A 25,145-nucleotide genomic window follows, 5' to 3' on the forward strand; every position below is an offset into this window, starting at 1 on the left:
CGGGGTAAGCGGAAGGCTCGGGCTCAACTCGTGCCATCTGCCGTGGAAGCCCCCCGTAAGACCAGGAAGGGGGCTGCAGGCACCGAGCCTTCCGCCATGCCCACGGGGATACCCCATCTGCCGATGACGGCTAGGGAAGACGTGGCAGCACCGGAGGGTACCACCATCCCTCCTCCGCAGTCCCTCCCTGCGGAGGCCCCCAATGGAGCCCCTCCTGTTCCCTTGCCTCCTGTGCCCCCCGCAATACCCGAGGTGAGCGTTGCCTCGGGCGCAAGCGGGGAGGACTCTGGGATGGTGGGTGGTGAGCTCCCCTCCATCTTTGCAGAGATCGAGGCCCTGGGTCTGACCCCGGTCACCCCGGGGGAGGACGACCCTCTGCCGACGGGCCTCGACCTGGCCGACCTCACCCCAGCTCCCCCTTCCCCATGCTCCACCATCCCTCCTGCTACGTCCGCTCCCGCCTCCGCGGGTCCCCTGGACTCCTCGCTACTGGGGGTGTCCCTCGGTGGTGCGGGGCGATCGAGTTCCTTCCCGGGTGGGGGCCCCCCCGAGGGTTCGGCATCTCCCCGCGCCGAGGCTGCTCTACATGCCATTGAGCCCGAGCCCGGTGTCGCTGGGGACCCCCTCCCTACCCCTCAAACCCCCGTGCCTGGCCGCGAGGAGCCACCCACTGAGAGTCCAGCTCTTGCGGCCCAGGGTCCCATCTCTGTCCCTCCCCCCACCCCTGCTCCTGACCCCAGCCCTGCCCCCTCCACCTCCCATGCTGTTATTGCCGCCCCTGGAGCTGTCTCCTTCCCTTTCCCGGAGGATGACTCCCAGGGAGCGGCCTTTGAATTTCATAGTCCCGACCCACTCGGGGCTGTACTCTTCCCTCCGCCACCCCCCACTGAGCCAGAGCCCGCCCCTTGCTTGCCCGTCCCGGTGGGCCACGGGGCTGCGCCAGAGGTGCCACCGGTGGACCCCCGGAGGCCAGTGACCCCGCCCCCCCAAACGCTGCGAGAGGAATTGCGGGAGTTCTTGGAGGACATCCGGGGCTCCCGCAACAAGGTTGTGCTTGCTCTCCAGCGCTGGGGGGACTTCCACCGGATCCTCCTGGCCACGAGGGCCCTCATAGGGGAGGGCAAGGGGACCGGGAAGCAGAATGTCGCGGCTTACCACCGGGCGCGCGGCTTCCGTGACTCCCTGCTCGCCTTCGGGGTGGGCCACGGTTTGCTGCGTGGCCCAACGGGGGCCGTGAGCGCCCCTGCTGACGTGGATCCCCCCCAGCCCTCCTCATGGCAGTCATCACCTTCGCCACACTAAACACCAGGAGCTGTAGGGTGGGTTTCCGCAGGAGCCAGGTGCTCTCCTTCCTTCGGGAGGGGGTACTCCGTGGTTTTCCTGCAGGAGACCCACACGGATCCGGCCGCCGGCTAACTGGCGGCTGGAGTGGGGGGACGGGGTCTACTTCAGCCATCTCACCACCCATCAGGCTGGAGTGGCTACCCTGTTCTCCCCCGACCTACGGCCAGAGGTGCTGGGGGTCGCCGAGGCAGTGCCGGGCCGCCTGCTGCACCTCCGGGTCCGCATGGCGGGGCTTGTTGTCAACCTCATCAACATCTATGCCCGGCATTTGCCCCGAGCGGCTGCAGTTCTATCGGCAGGCGTCCGCCTTCCTCGGCTCCCTGGATCCTCGCGAGTGCTTGGTCCTGGGCGGGACTTTAACACCGTCCTCGAGGAGCGGGACCGCTCGGGACCGAGCAGAGCCCGGCCGCCGCGGGCGTCCTCAGGAGATCGTCGCCCATCACTCCCTGGTGGACGTCTGGCGCGACCACCACCCGGACGACGCCCACGTACACCTATGTCCGGTGGAAGCCCATCGGTCGTGCCACTCCCGGTTGGACCGCATCTATCTGTCCCGGTTCCATCTCTCACGGGCCCAGTCCTCCAGCATCCGGCCGGCCCTTTTTCGACCACCACCTGCGTCACCGTGGCGGCCTCTCTGCGCGGAGAGGCCGGGCCGCCTATTGGCACTTCAACAACAGCTTGCTGGAGGATGGGGGCTTCGTGGCGTCCTTCCGGGAGTTCTGGCTGGCCTGGCGAGGGCAGCGGCGCGCCTTTCCCTCGGCGCGGCGGTGGTGGGACGTGGGGAAGGTGCGCGCCCGGCTCTTCTGCCGTGACTACACCCGGGGCGCCAGCCGACGGAGGGATGCGGCGATAGGGCAGTTGGAGCGGGAGGTCTTAGAGCTGGAGAGGCGTCTGGCCGCCAGCCCCGAGGATCCATCCCTTTGCGGAGCGTGCCGGGAGAAGCGGGAGGAGCTCCGGGTCCTCGAAGACCATCGGGCCCGGGGCGCCTTTGTTCGATCCCGCATCCGCCTCCTTCGGGAGATGGATCGCGGCTCCCGCTTCTACGCCCTGGAGAAACGGAGGGGGCCAAGAAGCACGCCCCTGCCTCCTGGCGGAGGATGGCTCCCCTCACGGATCCGGCGGAGATGTGCGAGGGCCCGGACCTTCTACGCGCCTTTTCTCCCGGATCCGACCGATCCTGCCGCTTGCAAAGTGCTCTGGGGACGGACTCGGCGGTCAGCGCGGGCGACCGGACCGGCTAGAGCTGCCTCTCACTCTGGCCGAGTTCTCGGAAGCCCTCCGTCATGCCCACCAATAAATCCCGGGCATGGACGGGCTGACCGTGGAGTTCTACCGCGTGTTCTGGGGCGTCCTCGGCCCAGACCTAGTCACCGTCTGGGCCGAGTCCTTGCGAGCGGGTCCTCCTCTCTCGTGCAGGCGAGCCGTGCTCGCTTATTGCCGAAGAGGGGGACCTCCGCGATTTACGGAATTGGCGCCCCATCTCGCTCCTCAGTACGGACTATAAAATTGTTGCGAAGGCCATTTCGATTCGGCTAGGGTCCGTGCTGGAGGACGTGATCCACCCAGACCAGACCTACACCGTCCGGGCCGTACCATCTTCGATAACCTGTATCTGGTCCGGGATCTCTTGGAGCTTGGGTGCAGGGATGGTCTGTCGCTCGCCTCCTGTCCCTGGATCAGGAGAAGGCGTTCGACAGGGTGGACCACGGGTATCTCCTGGGCACTCGGCAAGCGTTAGGCTTCGACCCCAGTTTGTGGGTTTTCCAGGTGCTGTACGCTTCCGCAGAGTGTCTGGTCAGGCTCAACTGGACCCTGACCGAGCCGGTCAGCTTCGGGCGGAGTGCGGCAGGGGTGCCCTCTCGGCCAGCTGTACGCCCTGGCGATCGAGCCCTTCCTCTGTCTCCTCCGCAGGAGGTTGACGGGTTGGTGCTTCGGGAGCCGGAGCTGCGGCTGGTCCTGTCGGGCGACGCCGACTATGTGCTCCTTGTGGTCCAGGACCTGGGCGACTTGGCGCGGGTGGAGGCCTGCCAAGCCATGTACTCGGCGGCCTCCTCCGCCCGGGTCAACTGGGTCAAGAGCTCTGGCCTGGTGGTCGGGGACGGGTGGCAGGCGAGCTCCATCCCACCCGCGCTTCAGGCCATCCGGTGGAGCGCGGGTCCGCTGCTCTATCTCGGCGTTTACCTTTCTGCCACGCATCCCTCTCCGCCGGAGAACTGGCAAGGTTTGCAGGGCAGGGTGGCGGAGCGGCTCCGGAAATGGACAGGACTCCTCCGGTGCCTTTCCCTCCGAGGGAGGGCACTGGTGCTCAATCAACTGGTCCTGTCCATGCTCTGGTACCGGCTCAACACCCTGGTCCCGGCCCCGGTGTTCCTGACCGACCTCCGGAGGGTGGTGCTGGAGTTCTTTTGGCCAGGACTGCACTGGGTCCCTGCAGGGGTACTCCACCTGCCCCTGGAGGAGGGAGGGCAGGGCCTGAAGTGCCTCCGCACTCAGGTCCACGTCTTCCGCCTCCAGGCACTGCAGAGGCTCCTTTATGGTGCGGGTAGTCCGGCATGGAGAGCCCTGGCGCACGCCTTCCTGCGCCGCTTCCGAGGGCTCCGATATGACCGGCAGCTCCTTTATCTCGATCCGAGGGGCCTTCCGCGAGACCTCTCCGGGCTGCCGGTCTTCTACCAGGACCTCCTCCGGACCTGGAAGCTGTTCTCTGCGACCAGGTCCGTGGCGGCCACCGAGGGGGCAGACCTCCTCGCGGAGCCCCTGCTACACAACCCTCAGCTCCGTGTGCAGGTGGCGGAGTCCCCCGCGGTGCGCCAGAGGTTGGTCCTGGCAGATGCCACCAGGGTCGGAGACCTCCTGGACTACGACCGGGGAGACTGGCTGGATCCCCTGACGCTCGCTCCGCGGATGGGGCTCTCCAGACCTTGCACTCCCCGGCGCGTACTACAGGAGGTGAAGGCCGCTTTGCCGCCCGCTGCTCGGGCTTACCTCGACCGGGTCCTGCGTGAGGGCACGCCCCGCCCACCCCCCACCCCGAGCCCTCCGGACCTCTTCATCGGGCCCCTGCCCCGTGGACCCGACCGGCCCCCCCGCCCCTTCTCCGCCAGCCGGCTGCACGATCTGCAGCCGGTCCGTTTCCAAACCGCGCCAAGGAAACAACTCTACGCGCTCATGCTCCATACCGTTCACTTCCTCACCCTCATGTCCCGCCCCGACACCAAGTGGCGGGACCTCTTGCCACCTGTGGAGGGTGAGGAGCCCCGGTGGGCCAGCCTGTACTCCACCCTGGTCCCGAGGCCCGCCGGGGATATCAGCTGGCGGCTCCTTCACGGGGCCGTGAGCACGGGCGTGTACTTGGCGCGGTTCACCCCTGTCCCGGACACCTGCCCCTTCTGCGGCGTGAGGGAGACCCTGGCGCATGTTTACCTAGAGTGCGCCAGGTTGCAGCCCCTATACCGGCTCCTCACCGACATTCTGTTAGTTTCTGGCTGCACTTTTCCCCTCACCTCCTTATCCATGCACTCCCTATCCGTGGCCCCACAAAGTCGCGGGACCTCCTGGTCAACCTCCTCCTCGCCCTGGCTAAAAAGGCCATCCACGCGACCAGGGAGAGGAGGCTGGCAGGTATGTGTGATTCTTCCCTGGATGGTGTGAATGTCTGTCCCTTCCAAGAGACATGGTGGGTTAGGTAATATCTTTTATTTGATCAACTTCTGTTTGATAAGTGAGACAAGCTTTTGAGCTTACACATAGCTCTGAAGTGACCTGAAGAAGAGCTATGTGTAAGCTCAAAAGCTTGTCTCACTTATCAAACAGAAGTTGATCAAATAAAAGATATTACCTCACCCACCTTGTCTGTCTTAATATTCTGGGATCAACATAGCTACAACATTCTATATCTCTTCTGCCTTATCTAGTAACATTTCAAAGTGGAAGTGTTAAAGTAATAGACTATTAATTGCTTTCCAGATGTTTAATACATCGTTAAATTTTATGCTGCTCATCCACTGCACTGCTGACACAGAGCACCTCCTGTGTGCTCAGCAGTACTGGAGCTCATATGCAACACTGGATGTTAGAGCTGGGTTTACTGAGTTGAAGCAGTGATTAGCCAGAACACTGCAGTTTTCCTGACGCTTCTTAGAAAGTGTGCTAAGATCTTTGATTTCCACTTGGACAGAAGGGAGAGAGGATGAAGATGGACAGAAGGACCTTTAGTTTAATCTCCTATCTGAAGAACAGTCCCTGTAAAGTTGCTGTATCCATTCTTACTCCAATGTCTGCATTTGTCTAGTGTACTTACTGCATTTGAATCTTATTCTCCCATTCTGTGAAAAAGCAGTAAAATGAAATGAGAGAATACAAATTCACACAGTTCCTACTTATGTTTTTGCTGACAAACATTTCAGATTAAGCCTGTACACTCTTATTTTTCAGGTCATGGACCATTTTCGCACATGTTTGATGGAAGATTTATTCCACTTGCTCGCCCAGGTCTGAAATGGAAGGCAAGTATTTTACACCGAGAACAATATGCAAGTGAAATATGGGTCTTAAATATTTTTTGAAAGGAAAAGGTAATTCACCTTTAAATATGAGCAATCAATAGTGCCTGCTTTTGTGAGCAGACAGTGGTGTTCTAATCTGAGAGACAAGCATATTTACCACGATTAAATTTCAAAAAAGCTTTCTCTCTTCCAATCATGGTGATACCCTTTGTTCTTTTTATTCTGTCTCATTATAGCCAAGCTGGGGAGGAGCAGAAGGAATTTTCCTTTTCTTTGCACATATTCCTGGCCGTTCGTTCTTCATGTGAGCCTGGGGCAAGAAGAACATTGGGGGTAGTTCCAAGTTGGCATAGTCCCTTAATGTATACGGGGTAGCTTTGCCCACAACTCAGATTTTATAGGCATAAAATATTAACTGTAGACAGAGTAATTAAAACAGAAATCTAATATAAAAAGGTAAAAGTATGTTCAAAATTTAGATTTCAATTTTAAAAAATTGAAAGGTTTTCTAGTACTGTTTGGAATTTTTTTTAAATGTAACAAAAATGTTTCCCTATATTCTCTGCAACCCTCATTGTGCTAATCCATGAGAAATGGAAAATTAACCTAACAGAAAATGAAGATGGTCAATATCAAAGTTACCTTTCTTAGTATAGTAACTTTCCCAGGATTGAACCTCCTGGATATGAAAATACACGCTTAACAGCCCAATAGTCAAAATTTGACATACATGCACTGTGGACAAGTTGACATTAGTATGAGAACCCTAACTTTTTGCATTTCCCAAAGACAGCTTGGTCCAGTGGCTAGAACAGGTACTTGAAGTTAGTCTATTCCTAGCTCAGACATTTGACTTTGGCTAAGTCTGATAGCAGCTTGTGTGTTTTTGATAAAGTAACATTTATACGTACTTTCTGCAGCATGAAACTGCTTCTGTTCAGATGTTTGAACACCTGATTACTTCCAATGGGCTAGAAAAAGTCATGGAAGATTATGGTTTTGTTCTGAAAGAAGATATGGACTTCATCAAAGAACAAATAGGAGGACCCCTAGATACAACCCCATGTCGGGGTTTGGTAAGTCAGTTCTCTGCTTCTGTGGAAGTTATTTTTAAATGCTCTTCAATTTAAGTGAAATAAAAATATCATTTTTGCTGCTATTCTCGTTTTAAGCTCTATCTGTGTAGTTTCTGGGACACTTTCAGGCACTGAAGTTAGGAGGTCAGTGTGAAAAGTTTGTCATAACTTTACTTTCAACATGTTCCAGCCAAGCATCTCAAAGTGTAGAGTGCGTTGCTGTTTGTGGATTGTTAGCAGTTGGTGGATTCACTGATATGCTAGTCACTCAAACCTTCCAGAAGTACAGTCCCTCCTCCAAGAAGCTCTAAACCTAAGGCCAGATTGATAAGTAGACAGCTACAGGGAAAGGAAATGAGGCAGTTTTTGTATACAAGTCAACTTGTTTATGGTAAACAACTTTGTTGAATTGGGTCTTTAATGGGAACTTACATGTGGACAAGGTAAGGACCTTGATGAGTTCTATCATGCATAGGGAGCCACAAGGAGGTGATTTAACAAGAGGCTGACAAACAGGTGAACAAGGCTGGAAGTACTGAAGCAGATGATACTTGACCAGAGCAAGCGGCAGAATTATGTACAGCCTTGAAGGTGATGACCAAAAGGAAACTTGATGAAATGGTGATTGGGGAGCCAGTGGAGGGATTCAAAGAAGGGGGAGTGATGTGATCAAATTAGGCTGGGAAGGAGAGTTTACAATTATTAATCTTCATAACCCAGCGAAACAGCCACGTCTTATCCTGTTATGCAGATGAAGAAACAGAAGTACAGATGTTGGGTGACTTGCCGAAAGTTATACATTCAGTCATTGGCAGAGCTGAAACTAGAATGTAGACATCCTGCCAGCATGCTTCTCTGATGACCAGACTGTTCCTCTAAAGGGAAACTGTTCTGGTAGGGGAGATTCCAGTCACTGCAGCAAATTACAAAGGCTTACAGAAAAAACACATAGGATAAATGGAAAGCCTCTATCTTGACAGCTTGATACAAAATAGAATTCAAAGATTCAGCTTTGTTGTGACAAACATTGACGTTTACAGATAATTATTTGTATTACAGTAATTCTTAGCGGCCACCATCAAGATCAGGATCCCCTTGGTACTAGGCAGTATACAGACACTGGTGCCTGCCCCACAGAGCTTATGTTCTAAATAGAAAAAACAGACTGATAAAATAGACAACATAAAAGCAAAACATTTGTTGGTTGCATTTCCTTTTTCCAGTATCTTTTTTATGGAATTTTAAAGTTGCCATGAAGGATAGTATGTGGTTAAACGCACAAGAAATACTAATACACATTAGTGCATCTTACAATAACTGACATTCTTCTTCGAGTGGTTGTTCATGTCCATTTCAAGCAGGTGTGTGCATGCCACGTGCACGCCAGCCGGAAGATTTTCCCCTAGCAGCGCCAGTAGGGTCGGCCTTGGCGCCCCCTGGAGTGGTGCTGCTGCAGCGCCCTAAATAGGGGCCCGCCGACCCTCCACCCCCTCAGTTCCTTCTTACTGCCGGTGACGGCTAGCTGGAACCTTGCTCGCTGATAGCAATTTTAGCAGTGTGTATAGTTTAGTCTTAGTTTGGATCAGTTGTACATAGTTGTTAGTTGTTGGGGGGGGCTCCCCCCAACATAGTCATCGCCCCGCTGGGGCATGCCCGGGTCCCCGGGGTTTAAACTCCGCAAAGACTGCGGGAAGTTTATGCCAAAGAGTGACCCGCACTCTGCTTGCTTGAGGTGTCTCGGAGAGAGCCACCAAAGAGACTGGTGCAGTATCTGCAGGGGCTTCCATCCCAGGACTCTTAAGGACAGAGAGCAGAGACTTAGAGTTCTCCTGATGGAGGCGGCCTTGCAGTCCCCCTCCAACTCAGAGCTAGCTGATCCAGCACCCAGCACATCATCTTCGGTGCGTAGCGCCCTGGCACCGGCATCAGGACTTGGTGCCCAGCCCAAAGCCTCTAAACCCCAGCACCGGAGGGAGTTGGGTCATAGGAAGTCAGTCTCCGTGTGTCACCGCTCACTCTCTCCGGTGCCCGCAAAAAAGAAGAGCCCTGTGAGGGAATGATCACCCCGCCAGGACCTCAAGAGGCCGCCATCGTACACCAGTACAAGTGGACAGGCTGGGCCACAGCCTCCTGCTGCTCTGTTGACTCCAGCACCGGAGAGAGGGCGGTCGAGTCCGGACCGGCCAAGATCCCCGGACCTCAGCGGAGACGTGCATCTTCCTTCGATGCCGGAGGCCTTCGAGGCAGCCTCTGACCTGCTGAGACTCCCGGTACCGGCATCCCCGCACCGTGGCAGAGAGCCGCCGACCGTGGCCTGTCCCCCAGTACAATCACGGGGCAAGCCGGCCATGATGTCACCTCACTCCCCGCCCCGTGCCACCCGGGCAGCACTGGGGCAGAGGGACAGTTTCCCCGTACCTGTGGCACCACTCCCCGGCGACAGAGTACCGCTCCCCCCCAGGTCTTCCTACTCAGAGGCGGACTCCTACTGCTCCAGCAGATCACGGAGCAGGAGGTCAGCTTCGCAGGCGAGCCACCAACCACACCCACTGCAGTGGCAACCGCCCTCTCAGTGGCCGTTCTGGACCCACCACCAGTCGGTGGGTCAGGCGATTGGCCCTTGCTCCAGGTCTGCTTCGGTCTCCTTGGCGTCGGTGCCCCAGCGCAGTTGCCGCCTCCTACCGGCACCGTCGCCTGGCAGGGGTTGTGCCGCATCGAAGTTCAGCACCCCCTAGCCAGGCATCGGCACTGGCGGTGACCATGGTCCGGGCTCCGCAGGTACCGCCCGACACGCCAAGCTGCTCTGTCGACCCCGGTACCGGCCACGGTGCCGCATCTGGAACCGGCCCCGGCCCCGCAACCACAGTACTGTGTGCTGCAGGTCCCTGAAGGGGTGGGTGGGCCGGAGGAGGGTCCACTACAAGTGATCTCCTCCTCCTTCTCCTCCCCAGACGAGGCGGTCTCGGGCACGGCTACGGCACCGGCCCTGGAGGACAATCGGATACTCCAGCAGCTGCTCCGGCAAGCAGCTCAGAGCTTGGCGATCCAGGCGGAGGAAATTGAGGTGGACGTGGATCTGGTAGTGGCTATCCTGGCCCCCGCGGGCCCATCCAGGGTAGTCCTACTGTTGATCAAGACAATAGCGGACACGTCCCGCACTTTATGGCAGATGCCAGCTTCATTGGCCCCCACCGCCAAAAAGATGGAGAGTTGTTACTTTGTACCCTCCAAGGGCCATGAACACCTGTATGCCCACCCTTCCCCGGACTCCCTGGTGGTGGATGCGGCCAACCAGAGGGAGCGTCAAGGGTTTCAAGGGTCGACACCAAAGAACAGGGAGGCCAAAAAGTTGGACCTGTTTTGGCAGAAAAGTGTATTCCACAGGGGGCCTACAATTACATGTAGCCAATCAACAGGCCATTGTAAGCCGGTACGGACAGAATACGTGCTTGGCCCTGTCCAAGTTCGCTGAACTCCTTCCCCAGGATTTGCGGACGGAATTTTTGGCCCTGGTGGAAGAGGGAAAATTGATATCCCGAGCTTCCCTCCAAGCAGCCCTGGATGCGGCAGACTCGGCCTCGCGCGCGCTGGCAACGGACCTGGTCATAAGACGGGGAGCCTGGCTTCAGGTCTCGGGCCTTCCCCATGAGGTCCAACAGACCATCCAGGACCTCCCCATTGAAGGGCAGATGTTGTTTTCGGACAAAACTGACAAGCGTCTGCATAGCCTAAAGGACTCGACGGCTACTCTTCGCTTGCTGGGCCTGCATACTCTAGTAACCCAGCACAGGCAGTTTAGGCTGCAGACGGCCCCACGCCCCTACCAACCTCCGAATCACCCGGATGTTGGGCGCAGGCGCGGCAGGAACGGAAGGAGGCGGCACCAATGTCAGCCGCCTGGCCAGATGACCGGCCAGAGGGCTGAGACCGCCATCAGGGCCCAGGCCTCCTATTTGATGGTACGGTCAAGGACAACCTACCAATCAGGACTCTGGATCCTTCTATCCCTATCTTTGGGTCACGTCTGTCCCCCTTCTATCATGCCTGGTCCCGAATCACATCGGACAGTTGGGTGCTTCGCACGGTAGAGAGGGGATATTCTATCCAGTTCTCCTCCCTCCCACCCCACCAGCCCCCTCCCCATCCCTCTTCAGGGACCCCTCTCACGAGCAACTTCTAATTCAGGAAGTGCAGTCCCTCCTCGCAGCAGGGGCAGTGGAGGAAGTTCCTCAGGGGCAGGGGCTTCTACTCCCGGTATTTCCTAATACCGAAAGCGAAAGGGGGCCTCAGACCCATCCTGGACTTGCGGCGTCTGAACAAGTTTGTAAAGAAGCTTAAGTTCCGCATGGTCTCCCTGTCCTCGATCATTCCCTCTTTGGATCCAGGAGATTGGTATGCCGCCCTCGACTTAAAGGACGCGTATTTCCATATTGCCATAATCTCCTGGCACTGGCGTTACCTCAGGTTCGTCGTGGCCGATGCCCATCTGCAGTTCACAGTGCTGCCGTTCAGCCTGTCAGCAGCTCCAAAGGTTTTCACGAAGTGCATGGCAGATGTGGCAGCCTTCCTGTGCAAGCAGGGCATTCAGGTATTTCCCTACCTGGATGATTGGCTCATAAAGGGCCATACCAGGGCACAGGTGGAGGCTCAGGTGCTGTTCATCAGGCAGACCTTCCTCGAGCTCGGCCTCCTCTTGAACGAGGCCAAGTCCACCCTGTCCCCCACTTAAAGGATAGAATTTATCGGGGTGGTCCTGGACTCGACCCACGCCAGAGCGTACCTTCTGGAGTCCAAGTTCCGGTCCATGTCCAAAATCATTCTCGGTCTTCAATGTGCCCCGACCACCACAGCAAGAAACTGCCTCAAGCTGTTGAGCCACATGGTGGCATGCACCTATGTGGTAAGCCATGCCAGGCTCAGGCTGCGTCCCCTCCAGTCTTGGTTGGCGACCGTATACCTGGACGCCCTGGATTCAATGGTGACACTTCCCCGTTTGGTGCTGAGCTGTCTTCGGTGGTGGCTCGACCCGCAAGACGTGTGCATGGGAGTTCCCTTCGTTAGCCCTCAGCCCTCCCTCTCCCTGGTAACGGACGCCTCGGATCGGGGGTGGGGGGTGCACCTGGGGGACCTCAGGACCCAAGGCTTGTGGTCATCGGAAGACCTTGAGTTGCACATCAACGTCAGGGAGCTGAGAGCGGTGCGCCTGGCTTGCCTTACCTTCCAACCCCACCTGGCAGGCAGATGTATCTCAGTCCTCACGGACAACACATCAGCGATGTTCTATATCAACAAACGGGGGTGCACGCTCCTCTCCCCTGTGCAGGGAAGCCCTCGCGTTGTGGGATTTTTGCATGCAGAACGCTAGTCACCTGACAGCATCCTACCTCCCGGGGGAACAAAACGGCCTGGCGGATGCCCTCAGCCTCTCTTTCCAGGGTCACGAGTGGTCCCTTCGCCGGGATGTAGTGCGCTCAATCTTCTGCCTCTGGGGTTATCCCCAGATAGATCTGTTCGCTTCAAGGGAGAACAGGAAGTGTCAACGTTTCTGCTCCCTCCTGGGCTGCAGTCCGGGGTCTGTCGGACGCCTTCCTCCTATCCTGGGGGGACAGCCTGCTGTACGCTTCCCCCGATCCCCATGATTCAGAGTGATCCTCAAGATCCGCAGGGAACGCGCCTGCGTAATCCTGATAGCGCCGGCGGGGCCGCGCCAACACTGGTACACGTTGCTCCTGCACATGTCCACTCAAGCGCCCCTAATGCTGCCCCTGCTCCCAGACCTGATCACGCAGGACCAGGGCCGCCTCTGCCACCCAAACCTGGAATCACTCCACCTCACAGCCTAGATGCTCCATGGCTGAACCCGGTGGAGATGCAGTGCTCTTAACAGGTCAGGCAAGTGCTGCTCGGTAGCAGGAAACCATCGACCAGGGCCACCTACCTGGCCAAATGGAAACGCTTCTCCATCTGGGCTGCTCAGCGGGGACAGGAGCCATTGCGGGCCCCGATTCCCATTATCCTGGACTATTTGCTCCACCTGAGACAGCTGGGCCTTTCCTTCTCGTCAGTTCGAGTTCACTTAGCGGCCATCTCGGCGTTCCATCTGCGGGAGCAGGGTACCTTGGTCTTCGCGAACCCGCTGGTTGGTCGCTTCCTCAAGGGCATGGACAAGCTGTTTCTGCACATTCGTCAACCAGCCCCGACCTGGGACCTCAATTTGGTCCTCTCTGCCCTCACAGGACCTCCCTTCGAGCCCCTGGCATCATGCTCTCTGCTATACCTCTCGTGCATTCCCTGGATGTCCGCAGGGCCCTAGCCTTTTATATTGAATGGACCAAGCCGTTTAGAAAATCGACCCAGCTGTTCATTGCGGTGGCGGATAGGATGAAAGGGCTCCCGGTTTCATCTCAGCGGATCTCTTCGTGGATCGCGGCCTGCATCCGGGAATGTTATCATCAAGCTAAGGTCCCTACTCCTCTGATCACTGCCCACTCCACAAGGGCGCATGCCTCTTCCGCGGCGTTCTTGGCCCAGATCCTGACTCAGTAAATTTGTAGAGCCGCCACGTGGTCCTCCATCCACACGTTTACATTGCACTATGCCATTACGCACCAGGCTAGAGATGACGCAGCTTTCGGTCGTGCAGTACTCCAATCAGCAGTGAACTCCGACCCCACCGCCTAGGTTCAGGCTTGTAAGTCACCTGCTTGGAATAGACATGAACAACCACTCGAAGAAAAAACGGTTACCCACCTTTTAGTAACTGTTCTTCGAGATGTTGTTCATGTCCATTCCAATACCCATCCTCCTGCCCCTCTGTCGGAATGCTGGCAAGAAGGAACTGAGGGGGTGGAGGGTCGGCGGGCCCCTATATAGGGCGCCAAATTCAACCCTACGGACGCTGCTAGGGGAAAATCTTCCGGCTGGCATGCACGCGGCACGCACACACCTGCTTGGAATGGACATGAACAACACATCTCGAAGAAAAACAGTTACTAAAAGGTGGGTAACCGTTTTTCCCCCCCCCCCCCCCCCCCCCCCAGTGCTTGGTAATGGCTGACTTCTTAAGTGCATCTGGCCCTAGACTGAAGGGTGCAAATTTTCCAAAATAGTCATCCCTGGCATTCGAACAGGACAGAGAGAATCTCTCTCCTCTTCTTCTTATGATTGGCAGCTTGTGTCAGAGCTTGGAGGAGCCAGCGGGGACACAAACTGTCATCACTGTAAACTTCTATCAAGTGGCTTAAAGCTGCAGATTTTCCTTAATTCCGGTATAACTTGCAAATTAAGCACTCTTGTACCCATTTAATCATGTTAGGGGAGTTTGCTGCTTAAACACCAGCTCTAGATACTGATGTCACAAGCTTGGTTTCTGAAAGTTAGTTTTATTTCTTTTTGTCAGATTTTATTAATTAAATCAGTAGTTTTGATGTATTTATCCATACTGTCATGTGCAAAATCAAAATGTATTTCTGACATCTATAAACGCATTCTGAAATTGCTGCTGACCATGAGTTAACCTATTCTGAATAAGCTGTTCTGCTTTTCTAGTGGCCATACCGTGGTCGACCAGAAGAGAAAAGCTTCCTTTATGAGATAGTGGCTAACAAAAGAAATGGCATCGATGTGGACAAATGGGATTACTTTGCCAGGTACAAATTTTCTGGACTTCAGTTTTATTATAATCCTAACAAAAAAAAATTGCCCAATGCTGCTGCTTTTACTGTAAGTAAAATTTCATTATTGAATGATTTTAACTCATTCTCTCTGGAATACTTTTAGGGATTGCCATCACTTAGGAATCCAGAATAACTTTGATTATAAGCGCTTCCTTAAATTCGCTCGGGTCTGTGAAGTGAAAAACAAGAAGCATATCTGTACCCGTGACAAGGTAAACTGCATGGGGGAGAATGGAGGATGTTAACTTGTGAAGTATTATACTCTTGTAGCAGCAGATTGAAAAGCATAACCTGTAATCAAATGAATATGAGGTCAGTGCTGCTCAGCTAATGGAATGCAACCCTGAAGTGGGTTGCATGTGGGAGCCTGATGGGTTTGCTAGCATACTTGTGGAGAAAAGAGCAGCAAAAATCCCTGGGTTGATTGGAGCCTGAGGAAGCTGGACAAGGAATTGAAGAAGCAGCTCATTCCCTCCCCTTTCTCTTGTTGTTTCCAACATTTCCTTCAGAACTTTTTGTAGTAAAGTGAGTGCACAGACCTGGAGCTGAGCCCAATGCAGGGACGGGGGAGGTGCCTCCACCCCCACACCCCAGCCCCGGAGACACACACAAAGTGATGCCACAGTGTGAATTTTTTGGCTGCATTGAGTCATGGACCAAAAATAGATAAACTGCTGTCTTAGGGTGCTTAGGAGGAATGGGAACTGGGAGGAAGTAGTCGCTGCCCCAGGAGATGCTGTCAAAAGTAACACAAGGTGGGAGGGGTGGGAACTGCTCCTGCTGCAACTCTTCTCATGGGGGGGAAGGGCTGGATAAGTAGCAGTACTTTAAAGAGGTCTGACTGAGAAGCTGAAGCCCTTGGGGTGGTCTTCCCATCTCACACTGCCAGCCAGCCAGTCACCCTTATATCTAGTACCAGGGAAAGCAGTTGGTGAGTTGGCTTTTGGATGGGATTAAAATCATAGCCAGCCAGTCTTGAAGATAGAGGGTAGGTTGGAAGCCACCCACCAGTTGCTACTTTTCTTGTCTCTTTCCCAGCATTGCTAGAAGTAGCACAGCTTTGTGAACAAGAGTAGCTGGGAAACAGACATCCCCTTTCCTGCCAAATTATGCCTTGTCCGAGGGGGTGGTATTTCTCCTTGACTTTCTAGGTTCAGGTATCCAGCAAGGATTCCAACCACTCTCAGCAATTCCTTTCAACTAGTTATTCTCAGGACCATATGTATTCTACCATGCTCGAGCTGTGTAACTTGTAAAATCTACTTGTGCTAAAAGTGAAATCTTAGATTCAACAAGTTTTTGATTGTTCATGGCTGAGAAGAGAACTAGTAGTTCAAGCCCTTCCCTCTCCAAATTTAGTCATCTCCACCTTTGCCCACATGATGAATTCCTTACCAATGTCAAAAGCCTCAGCCAGTTCCCTAGTGCCAAAACCAAGCACCCACATTCCTGGGTGCCCAAAGCACTCCCAGTACCGACAGCACCGGCACTGGTACCGACGATGCCAAAAAGCATAGCGCTCCTAAACACTCAAGCTCTGCTGCAGGTGCTAAGGGGAAAGTTAAACCCCATGTCTCGGCACCTACAACAGCCAGTAAACCCTTGGTACTGAGCATTTCAGAGCTCATGCTGCCACCTACTGTCAGCATTATGCATTTTCAGCCAGACACCATGAGTACAATGCAGCATACAGTACTGTGTTCCCCATCACACCGGTACCGACCCGGCCTCATCACAGCAACTCCTGCACCACAGAGACTTATCTGTCTCATCGGTACCTCAGTCCTTCCTCCCTCAGTACTGATGGCATCTTGATACACAGGGCTCTTTCCCAGCCCAGCTCTCCACAGTTGTCAGCACACTGCTATAGTGGGGAGGACGAGGGAGAAGAGGATATGATAGTCTCGCCTCAACATTCATGTCCTGTAATTTAGTCCTGCCACACAGGCACCACCAGCCACTGGCTTCTCTGCAGACTTTGCAAACCAACCCTGGTTCAGCCAGTCTTGGATGCCTCCTTATGCCATTCCAACCACAATGGCCATTCTGGCAACCATGGGCACCATACCACCAACAGCAGCAGTGAATACCCAACACTCTGCCCGCAACTGGTGCACACCAACCACCTGTGCTGCCTTCACATGCACTTCCTAGTGTCCCCAAACGGGGGGCCAAAGAATAGGAGGAATTTTCGGACCCAGATGTCATAGCTGACACTCATTTTTCCTCTTTTTTCCCCGGGTGACACAATTATGCCTCCTACCACAATGGAGGATTTCAGGCAGTTTCAGGATCTCTACAAGAGAGTGGCGGGTTCCCTTGACATTTCTCTGGAAGAGGTCCAGGAATCGCGCCACAAGTTAGTGGACATACTACATACGTCCACTTCATCCAAAATCACCTTCCCTGTGAGTGAGATGATTATGGATCCTGTCAAATTACTCTGGCAACCCCCAGCAGTGATTCCACCTACCTGTAAAAGATCTGATAAGAAATATTATGTACTAGCCAAAGGCACTGAATTTCTCTTCTCACATCCAATACCAAATTCACTGGTTATAGATGCAGTAAATGAAAGGGGCAAGCAACAACACTGTAGGAATACCCCATACGTTAAAGACTGGAAACGACTTGATCTGTTCGGTTGCAAAGCATACTTGGCTGCGACATTACAATTGAGAATTATGAGGCCCTATTGGCAAAATAAGATCACAATAATTACGCCAGCCTTTCTGAATTTACAAACTTTATTCCTGAAGACAAAAGAGAATAGTACAAAGCCATTATGGAGGGTCACCTCATCACTAGAACAGTGCTTCATGCTGCCCTTGACTCTGCTGATTCCACAGCAAGAGCCATAGCCATAGCGGTCATTATGAGGAGAGCTTCCTGGCTTCACTTGTCTGGCTTTCCAAAGCTAGTACAGTCCATTGTAGAGGACTTACTGTTTGAAGGTGCCAAGCTCTTTGCAGACAAGACCGTCGAGTCATTATGCACACTGTAAGACTCCAGGGCCACGTTACGATCCCTAGGTATCCACACACCTAGGAAGAAGAGATGACCAACCAATTACCAAACTCAGCAGTGATTCTGAACCCTTTCATACACTCAGCGCAACAGGTTCTATGACCAGCAGAGCCGCAGACAGAAAACGCCCAGGAGAAGGCAATCTGCCTTCTCAACTACTGCTTCCCAGCTATTAACCTCCATACAGCATATTTGAAGTTGAGGGCTTGAGAACCCTATAGCTCTCAATGCTGGCACCATCTCCCAATGGCAAAATCTTTGGAGATCGCTTAATCCCATTTTACCCCATCTGGAATTCCATCACCAAGGACAGACGGGTATTGGAAATCCATCAAAACTGGTTACTCCATCCCCCTTACCTCCAAGCACCCTACCCACCCCCTTCCCCATCCCTCTTCAGGGACCCCTCTCGTGAACACCTACTGCGCGAAGAGGTGAACCATCTTATATCGCTGGGAGCTGTAGAACCCATACCAGCCGAGTACAGAGGGAAAGGATTCTATTCCCACTACTGCCTCATGCAGAAAAAGACAGGAGGTTGGACACCTATTCTAGACTTACGGCGACTCAACAAATTTGTAAAAATACAAACATTCTAATGCTGGGATTATGGTGCTTAGCATGACCATTTTGAAAGGGGGGCTGCTTCTCTAGGACATGTATTTTCACATATCCATCCATCCATCCATCCATCCACCCATCACATCAGAATTTTCTGCGATTTACAATAGCACAGGACTATTTTCAGTACAAAGTCCTACCCTTTGGCCTTTCCACTGCGCCGAGGGTATTTTCCAAAGCACTCATCGTAGCAGCAGTCCACCTATGCAGAGAGGGCATAATGATATTCCTGTACTTGGACAACTGCCTGCTGAAAGCACTAACACTGCAGACAGCCATACACACCACACCCAACTTACGATCCATCTCTTTACCTCCTTAGGTCTTCAAATAAACTTTCAAAAGTCCACCCTAACACCATTTCAGCACCTCAAATTCATTGGGGCAGACCTCCACTCCCTCAAAGAAACTTCTTCCCTTCCAATAAAATGCTTTCAGACTCTAGTCATCTTAGTCTCAACAGCACAGAACAGACCGCAGGGTTCTGCCAGGACATGCCTACAGCTTCTAGGCCACATGGCCACTACGACCTGTGTCGTCCGTCATGCAAGGTTATACGTGCGCTATCTTCAAGCCTGGCTACGGACACAGTATGTCCCTCACAGGCACAGCATGCACAAACTCCTCACCATGCCCAGTGCTGTCAAGGATTCCCTGTTATGGTGGACCAACTCAGACAACATCTGCGCTGGAGTGCCCTTCATACAGAATCCGCCTGCCATTACCATTACTACAGACATGTCCCTCCTAGGCTTGGGGGGGGGGGGGGTCACACCTACAGACGCATTCTGTACAGGCCTGTTGGTCTACAGCGGAGTCTCAACTTCATATCAATCTGCTGGAACTTTGCGCGGGTCGCAATGCCTGCTCATACTTCCTGCCATTGATCTGACACAAAATGATACAGATCCTCACGGACAATGTCACCAGTATATTCTACATAAACAGACAAGGGGGAGCATGATCACATTCCCTATGCATGGAAGCCATGCGCCTCTGGCAATGGTGCATCAAACACAACATCCACATGATAGCATCGTACTTACCCGGCTGCCAAAACAGCATGGCAGATGCTCTCCGGCGCTTTCCCCTTCAAAGCTGGATGGAGAGAAGCAGCGCTTTGAAGGGGAAAGCACTGCTTCTCTCTGGCCCCTGGCTGTGCGGCTGCCCCTGCTGCTCCTGAGTCCTCCGGCCCATGCTTGCAGGGCCGCATTCCAAAAGGGGCTTTAGAGCTGCAGGCCAGGGCCCCGGGGCCCCCTTAGCCCAGGGCGCTGCATTCCAGGTGGCCCTACTTGGGGGAGGGGGGAGCTCCCAGAATCGCGGGTCCCAGAATCGCAGCCATGGGGGCGGTGCCACACTGCGCAGATCCACCTGCACACCCCCTGCACCAAACAAGTAAGTGCTCTGCACCTCCTGCCTGCCCCAGCCCTGAGCCTCCTCCCGCATTCCCACCCTGAGCGCCCTCCCGCACCCTAACTCTCTCCCAAACCCTGCACCCCCAGCCCTGAGCCCCAGGGGTAAGCCAGGGGCACCTCCCCACCACAGTAAAGTACAGTATATACCTTTTGTCTGCCCCCAAAATTTTTTCCTTGGAACCTAATCACCCGCATTTACATTAAATCTTATGGGAAAATTGGATTTGTTTAACATTGTTTCACTTAAAGCTGCATTTTTTAAGAACAGAACTACAACGTTAAGCGAGGAGTTACTGTAGGGCTTAGACATCATTGCTCACAATGAACTACTTCCAGCAGGGAGATTTCACACTTATTGCATGTTCATACTGTCCATTGATTATGGTGCTGATCACTTTGTAAAGCATCAGGCATAAATCTGTCAAATACAACTTTCAATGGTCTTTTCTGTTGCATTGTTTGATACCTTCAAAATTATTTTCATTATGCAACCTCTTTGTTGATCAGTCACTTTACAATCTCTTTCATCATAACTATAGAAGCTAAAGTGGGAAAAAGCACAGTAAAAATGGGACTGTACCCACATTATTACAAATCCAGGTGTAGAAGCTGCTCCTGACTTCAGAATGGTGAAATCACCCATTCCGTTGTGCTGTGGAAACTGAACTGTGACAGTTACTTTCTTTGAATCCTCAGTGCAGTATCCAGTTGACTTGAGTCAATATACAAATAAAAGGTAACTTCATCTTTTGTTGCAGGAGGTTGGAAATCTGTATGACATGTTCCATACACGGAATTGTTTGCACCGCAGAGCTTACCAGCACAAGGTTGGCAACATCATTGAAACAATGTGAGTGTCCATTGTGTATTTTGATTGTTCATGGTTAAGGCTACAATTTTCAGCCTGTGGCAGCTGGGAGCTGCAGGGTCCTTGCAGTGGCCGGGAGCTGTTGGGTACCCCCAGGGGGCCCCTTGGAGTTCTGAGCCACTGCAGGTGCTGGGGGTACCATGGGCGGTGCTCATGAGCTCTGAGCCGCCGATGGTGGCAGGGGGACTGTGGAGCTCTGAGCTGGGGCCCCCGCAGCTCCCCTTTTTGTCATGGATATCTTTAGTAAAAGTCAGGGACAGGTCAAGGGCTTCCATGAACTTTTTTTATTGCCCGTGACCAGTCCATAACTTTTTTACTAAAAATGTCTGAGACAAAATCCTAGCGCTATTCATGGTGAGTTGCTGAGATGAATGAAAACCTGCAGAGTTAGGATTGCTGTGAAACCAAGCACGTGTTTGTGCCTCTGTAAAAGGCACAAATTAAGTTTTCTATATGCAGTTTTACAGGACCCTATCTGTACCCTAATCTGTGAGCATCCCTTGGTCATTCATCACACTAAGGCAATTTGGCTATATAGCCTTCTGCCTATTTGGTTCTAGATTGATTCTAGTGTGTTCTGCTGTGCAGTACTTCTACATTATAACAGTCTGAGCGTCGGCCACTGACTTCCATACTCCAACAATCAACCAAACAGTAATGTCAATCATGCAGTCGGAAGCACTGCATAGCGGCAGTTTTCTAGTTCATCAGAATTATGGGAGTTTAAGTGAAAGCCCTCTATTAACTAGTCGAAAGGTCAGTTATGTACTGTTTGGTTGCTTCAGCTTCTGCATTGACACACCCAGTTAGGAGCCCGGTTTAGTCAATGGGAGCCATGAAATGTTACAGTATAACTGATTTCTTCTGGCTTCATGCTTGGAATGCTTATTAGCTAATGGTCCTTTATTTGTAAACGTTGTGGCTTTTCATTTTCTCTTTTAAAAAACACTAAATCCATATCCTGTGTCTCAAAATAGGATTACAGATGCCTTCCTAAAAGCAGATCCCTATATTAAAATAGAGGGCACTGGTGGAAAACACTACAAGATTTCTACAGCAATGGAGGATATGGAAGCTTACACTAAGCTAACAGGTAAGCTTTCACTGATAGTGACATGTTCATGCCAGCTTACATGGGGTATCTGTTTAAATAGGGTAGGCAGAATTTTTTTTTAATTTGGACAGATTTTTTTAAATCTATTTAAATTTTCACAGTTCACAACTATGGGGGGGTGGAGTGTATCAGACATTTAATGACAGACTTGTAGACTTTAGGTCCAGTAGGGACCATCGTGATGATCAGCTGTCTGATCTCCTGCACATTGTAGGCTGCAGAACCTCACCCGCCCACTCGTGAAATAGGCCTATAACCTGTGGGTGAGTTACTGAAGTCCTCAGATCTTGATTTAAATACTTCAAGTTACAGAGAATCCCCCATTTACTCTAATTCAGGCCAGCAAGTGACCTGTGCCCCGTGTTGCAAAGGAAGGTGAAAAACCTGCAGGGTTTCTTCCAGCCTGGCCTGAAGAAAAATTCCTTCCTGACCCCAAATATGGTGATCATTTAGGCCTGGAGCATGTGGGCAAGACCCACCCACTGGACACCTGAAGGAGAATTCTTTGTAGTAACTCAGAGGCCTCTCCATCTAGTGTCCCATTTCTGGTCTTTGGAGATACTTGATAGTAGTCACAGATGGGCATATGCCATTGTAGGCAGCCTCATCATACCCACCCCCTCCATAAATTTATCAAGCTCAGCCTTGAAGCCAATTAGGTTTTTGCCCCCAATTCTCCCCTTGGAAAGCTGTTCTAGAACTTCACTCCTCTGGTTGTTAGAAACCTTCATCTAAATCCAAGCTTACGTTTGATGGTCAGTTTATATCCATTTGTTCTTACGCCAGCATTGGCCATAGCTCCTCTCCTCTCCTTCCCTATTTATAGTAGGGCTGTCGATTAATTGCAGTTAACATAAGCGATTAACACAAAACAAAGTAACTAGATTAAAAAAGAAGTCACAACTAATCACAGTTTTAATTGCACTGTTAATAATAGAATACCAATTTTAATTTATTGTAAATATTTTTGGATGTTCATTTTTTAAAATATATTTATTTCAGTTACAACACAGAATACAAATTGTACAGTGCTCACTTTATTTTTTTATTATAAATTATTTGCACTGTAAAAAGATAAACAAGAGTATTTTTCACTTCACCTCATTTAAGTAGTGCAGTGCAGTCTCTATCATGAAAGTGTAACTTACAAATGTAGAATTTGTGTTGTTTCTGAGAGCTATGTTTAATAATAATAAAAAAGGTAAAACTTTAGAGCCTGCAAGGCCATTAAGTCCTACTTCTTGTTCAGCCAATCACTAAGACAGACAAGTTTGTTTACATTTATGAGAGATAATGCTATCCGCCTCTTAATTACAAAGTCACCTGAAAGTGAGAACAGGCATTCTTATGGCACTGTTGAAGCCAGCGTTGCAAGGTATTTACACTTGACATAGGCACCGACTCCATGGGCGCTCTGGGGCTGGAGCGCCCATGGGGAAAAATTAGCAGGTGCTCTGCACCCACCAGCAGCCAAGCTTCCCCCCCTCCTCGTCTCCTCCCCCCCCCCCGGCACAATGTCCCCACTCCTTCCAACCCCCGCTAGCTGTTTGGCGGCACTCAGGACTTTCCAGGATGAAGGGGGAGGAGTGGAGACACAGTGCACTCAGGGGAGGCAGCGGAGAAGTGGCAGGGAAGGGGGCGGGGACTTGGGGGAAGGGGGCGGGGCTGGGAAAAGGCAGAGTGGGGCGGGGACTTTGGGGAAGGGTTGGAATGGGGGTGGGGCGAGGGCGGTGCAGGGGTCGGAAGAGGCGGGGCCAGGGGCAGGGGAGGGGTCGAGCACCCACTAGGCAGAGGGGAAGTCGACTTGGCTATGGTGCCAGATGTATTAAACATTCATATGCCCCTTCATGCTTTGACTACAATTCCCGAGGACATGCTTCCATGCTGAATTTAAATTGGTATTCTATTATTGTTTAACAGTGCGATTAAAATTGTGATTGACTGTGACTATTTTTGTAATCTTGCAATTAATTGTGTTTATTTTTAATCGTCTGACAGCCCTAATTTATAGAGTGCAATTGTATCTCCTCTGAGCCTTCATTTTGTTAGGCTAAACAAGCCAAACTCCTTAAAGTCTGTTCTCATAAGGTAGGTACTCCAGTCCTCTCATCCTAGTAGCCCTTCTCTGCACCTGTCCCAGTTTGAATTAATCTTTCTTAAACATGGTTGCACACAGTATTCCAGATGAGATCTCACCAGTGCCTTGTATAAAGGTAATAACACTTCCCTCTTGTGACATAGTGCACTCGCTTCTTGTGAGTGTCAGCTGGGTGCTATCCTGCACTCTTTCCTTTCTCTTCTCCCAGCTGCCCCTGTTGGCTGTTAATCTCGTCAGGCAGGTCTTTGGTGGCTCAGCTCTCCGGCCAAGTCACACAGAGTCAAAATGCATGAAGGAACCCCTTCTATGGTAACAAAGTCCAACAAATGGTTGGCCTTCCCTGGGGTCTTCAGCCCCGTCTCAGGGACTGTTTAAATTCTAGGCCCTTTTTTGGATTTTTAGTACAGAGTCTTATCCCCTTCTTGGGGCTTAGGCCACTTCCTCAGCAGCCCTTGGGGGTGGTCCCTGGCCTGACACTACTCCGGGTCCCAACTTTGTACTGCAGCTAAGTACTGCTTCCCTTTAATGGTTGCTGCTGCTGTATTCCCTTTGTTGCATCCCACTTGATCCCATCACCTTCTGGGATCTCTGCCTGTTCCCTGTTTGAGCAGGGTCTCTCCCAATTCTCCTTGCCTGGACAGTTTCTCAGGCCTGGTCTACACTGGGGGAGGGGTGGGTGGAGGGGTGTCGACGTAAGATACGCAACTTCAGCTACAGGAATACCATAGCTGAAGTCGACTTACTTACCTCCCGTCCTCACGGTGCGGGATCAACAGCCACGGTTCCCCCATTGACTCCGCTACCACCGCTCACTCTGGTGGAGTTCTGGAGTCGATGGGAGCACATTCGGGAATCGATATATTGCGTCTAGATGAGACGCAATATATCGATCCCTGATAAATCAGTCGTTACCTGCCGATATGGCGAGTAGTCTGGACATACCCTTAGTCTCTGCCCTGATTTCTAAGGGTTTTCTCTCAGGCCTCTTTGCTTGGAGAGCATCACAGTCCTGTCTTTGCTTGAGCAGGGCCTCTCCCATGCCTCCTTGCTGATCTATCTTCTTCCATTCCTTGTAGGGTTTTTGCTTTCTCTTATTAACCTGTTTGAGATGCTTGTTCATCCAGTTTGGTCTACAGCCCTTCCCTATGATTTTTTTCCCCTTTGGGATGTAGGCTCCAGATAGCTTCTGCAACTTTGACTTGAAGTGATTCCTCACTACTTACTAATGCTAAATCTAAAATGGCTCACCTCTTATTGGTTCAGTGACTATTTGGCGAAGAAATCTGTTGGCTATCACATCCAGGAATATTTGGACTCTAAACCGTTATTAGTACCTCTTGTCCTCCAATCGATAACTGGGAAATTAGTCTTCCATAATCACATAGTTTCCAATAGTAT

The 25,145-nt window shown here is 52.3% G+C and overlaps 1 protein-coding gene across 3 annotated transcripts in view; it reads left to right on the forward strand.

Moving 5' to 3' along the window:
* SAMHD1 (SAM and HD domain containing deoxynucleoside triphosphate triphosphohydrolase 1) overlaps positions 1 to 25,145 on the forward strand; it is a 74,241-nt gene that overhangs the window by 21,310 nt on the left and 27,786 nt on the right. For all 3 annotated transcript variants that reach the window (XM_039497985.1, XM_039497986.1, XM_039497987.1), the window contains exons 6-11: positions 5,782 to 5,852; positions 6,773 to 6,928; positions 14,477 to 14,577; positions 14,708 to 14,816; positions 20,426 to 20,517; positions 21,513 to 21,628. In XM_039497985.1, the coding sequence (XP_039353919.1) occupies positions 5,782 to 5,852; positions 6,773 to 6,928; positions 14,477 to 14,577; positions 14,708 to 14,816; positions 20,426 to 20,517; positions 21,513 to 21,628 (645 nt within the window). The remainder of the gene's footprint in view (positions 1 to 5,781; positions 5,853 to 6,772; positions 6,929 to 14,476; positions 14,578 to 14,707; positions 14,817 to 20,425; positions 20,518 to 21,512; positions 21,629 to 25,145) is intronic.

This window comes from Mauremys reevesii, linkage group 13, assembly GCF_016161935.1.
Source record: "Mauremys reevesii isolate NIE-2019 linkage group 13, ASM1616193v1, whole genome shotgun sequence".
NCBI classification, from domain to species: Eukaryota; Metazoa; Chordata; order Testudines; family Geoemydidae; genus Mauremys; species Mauremys reevesii.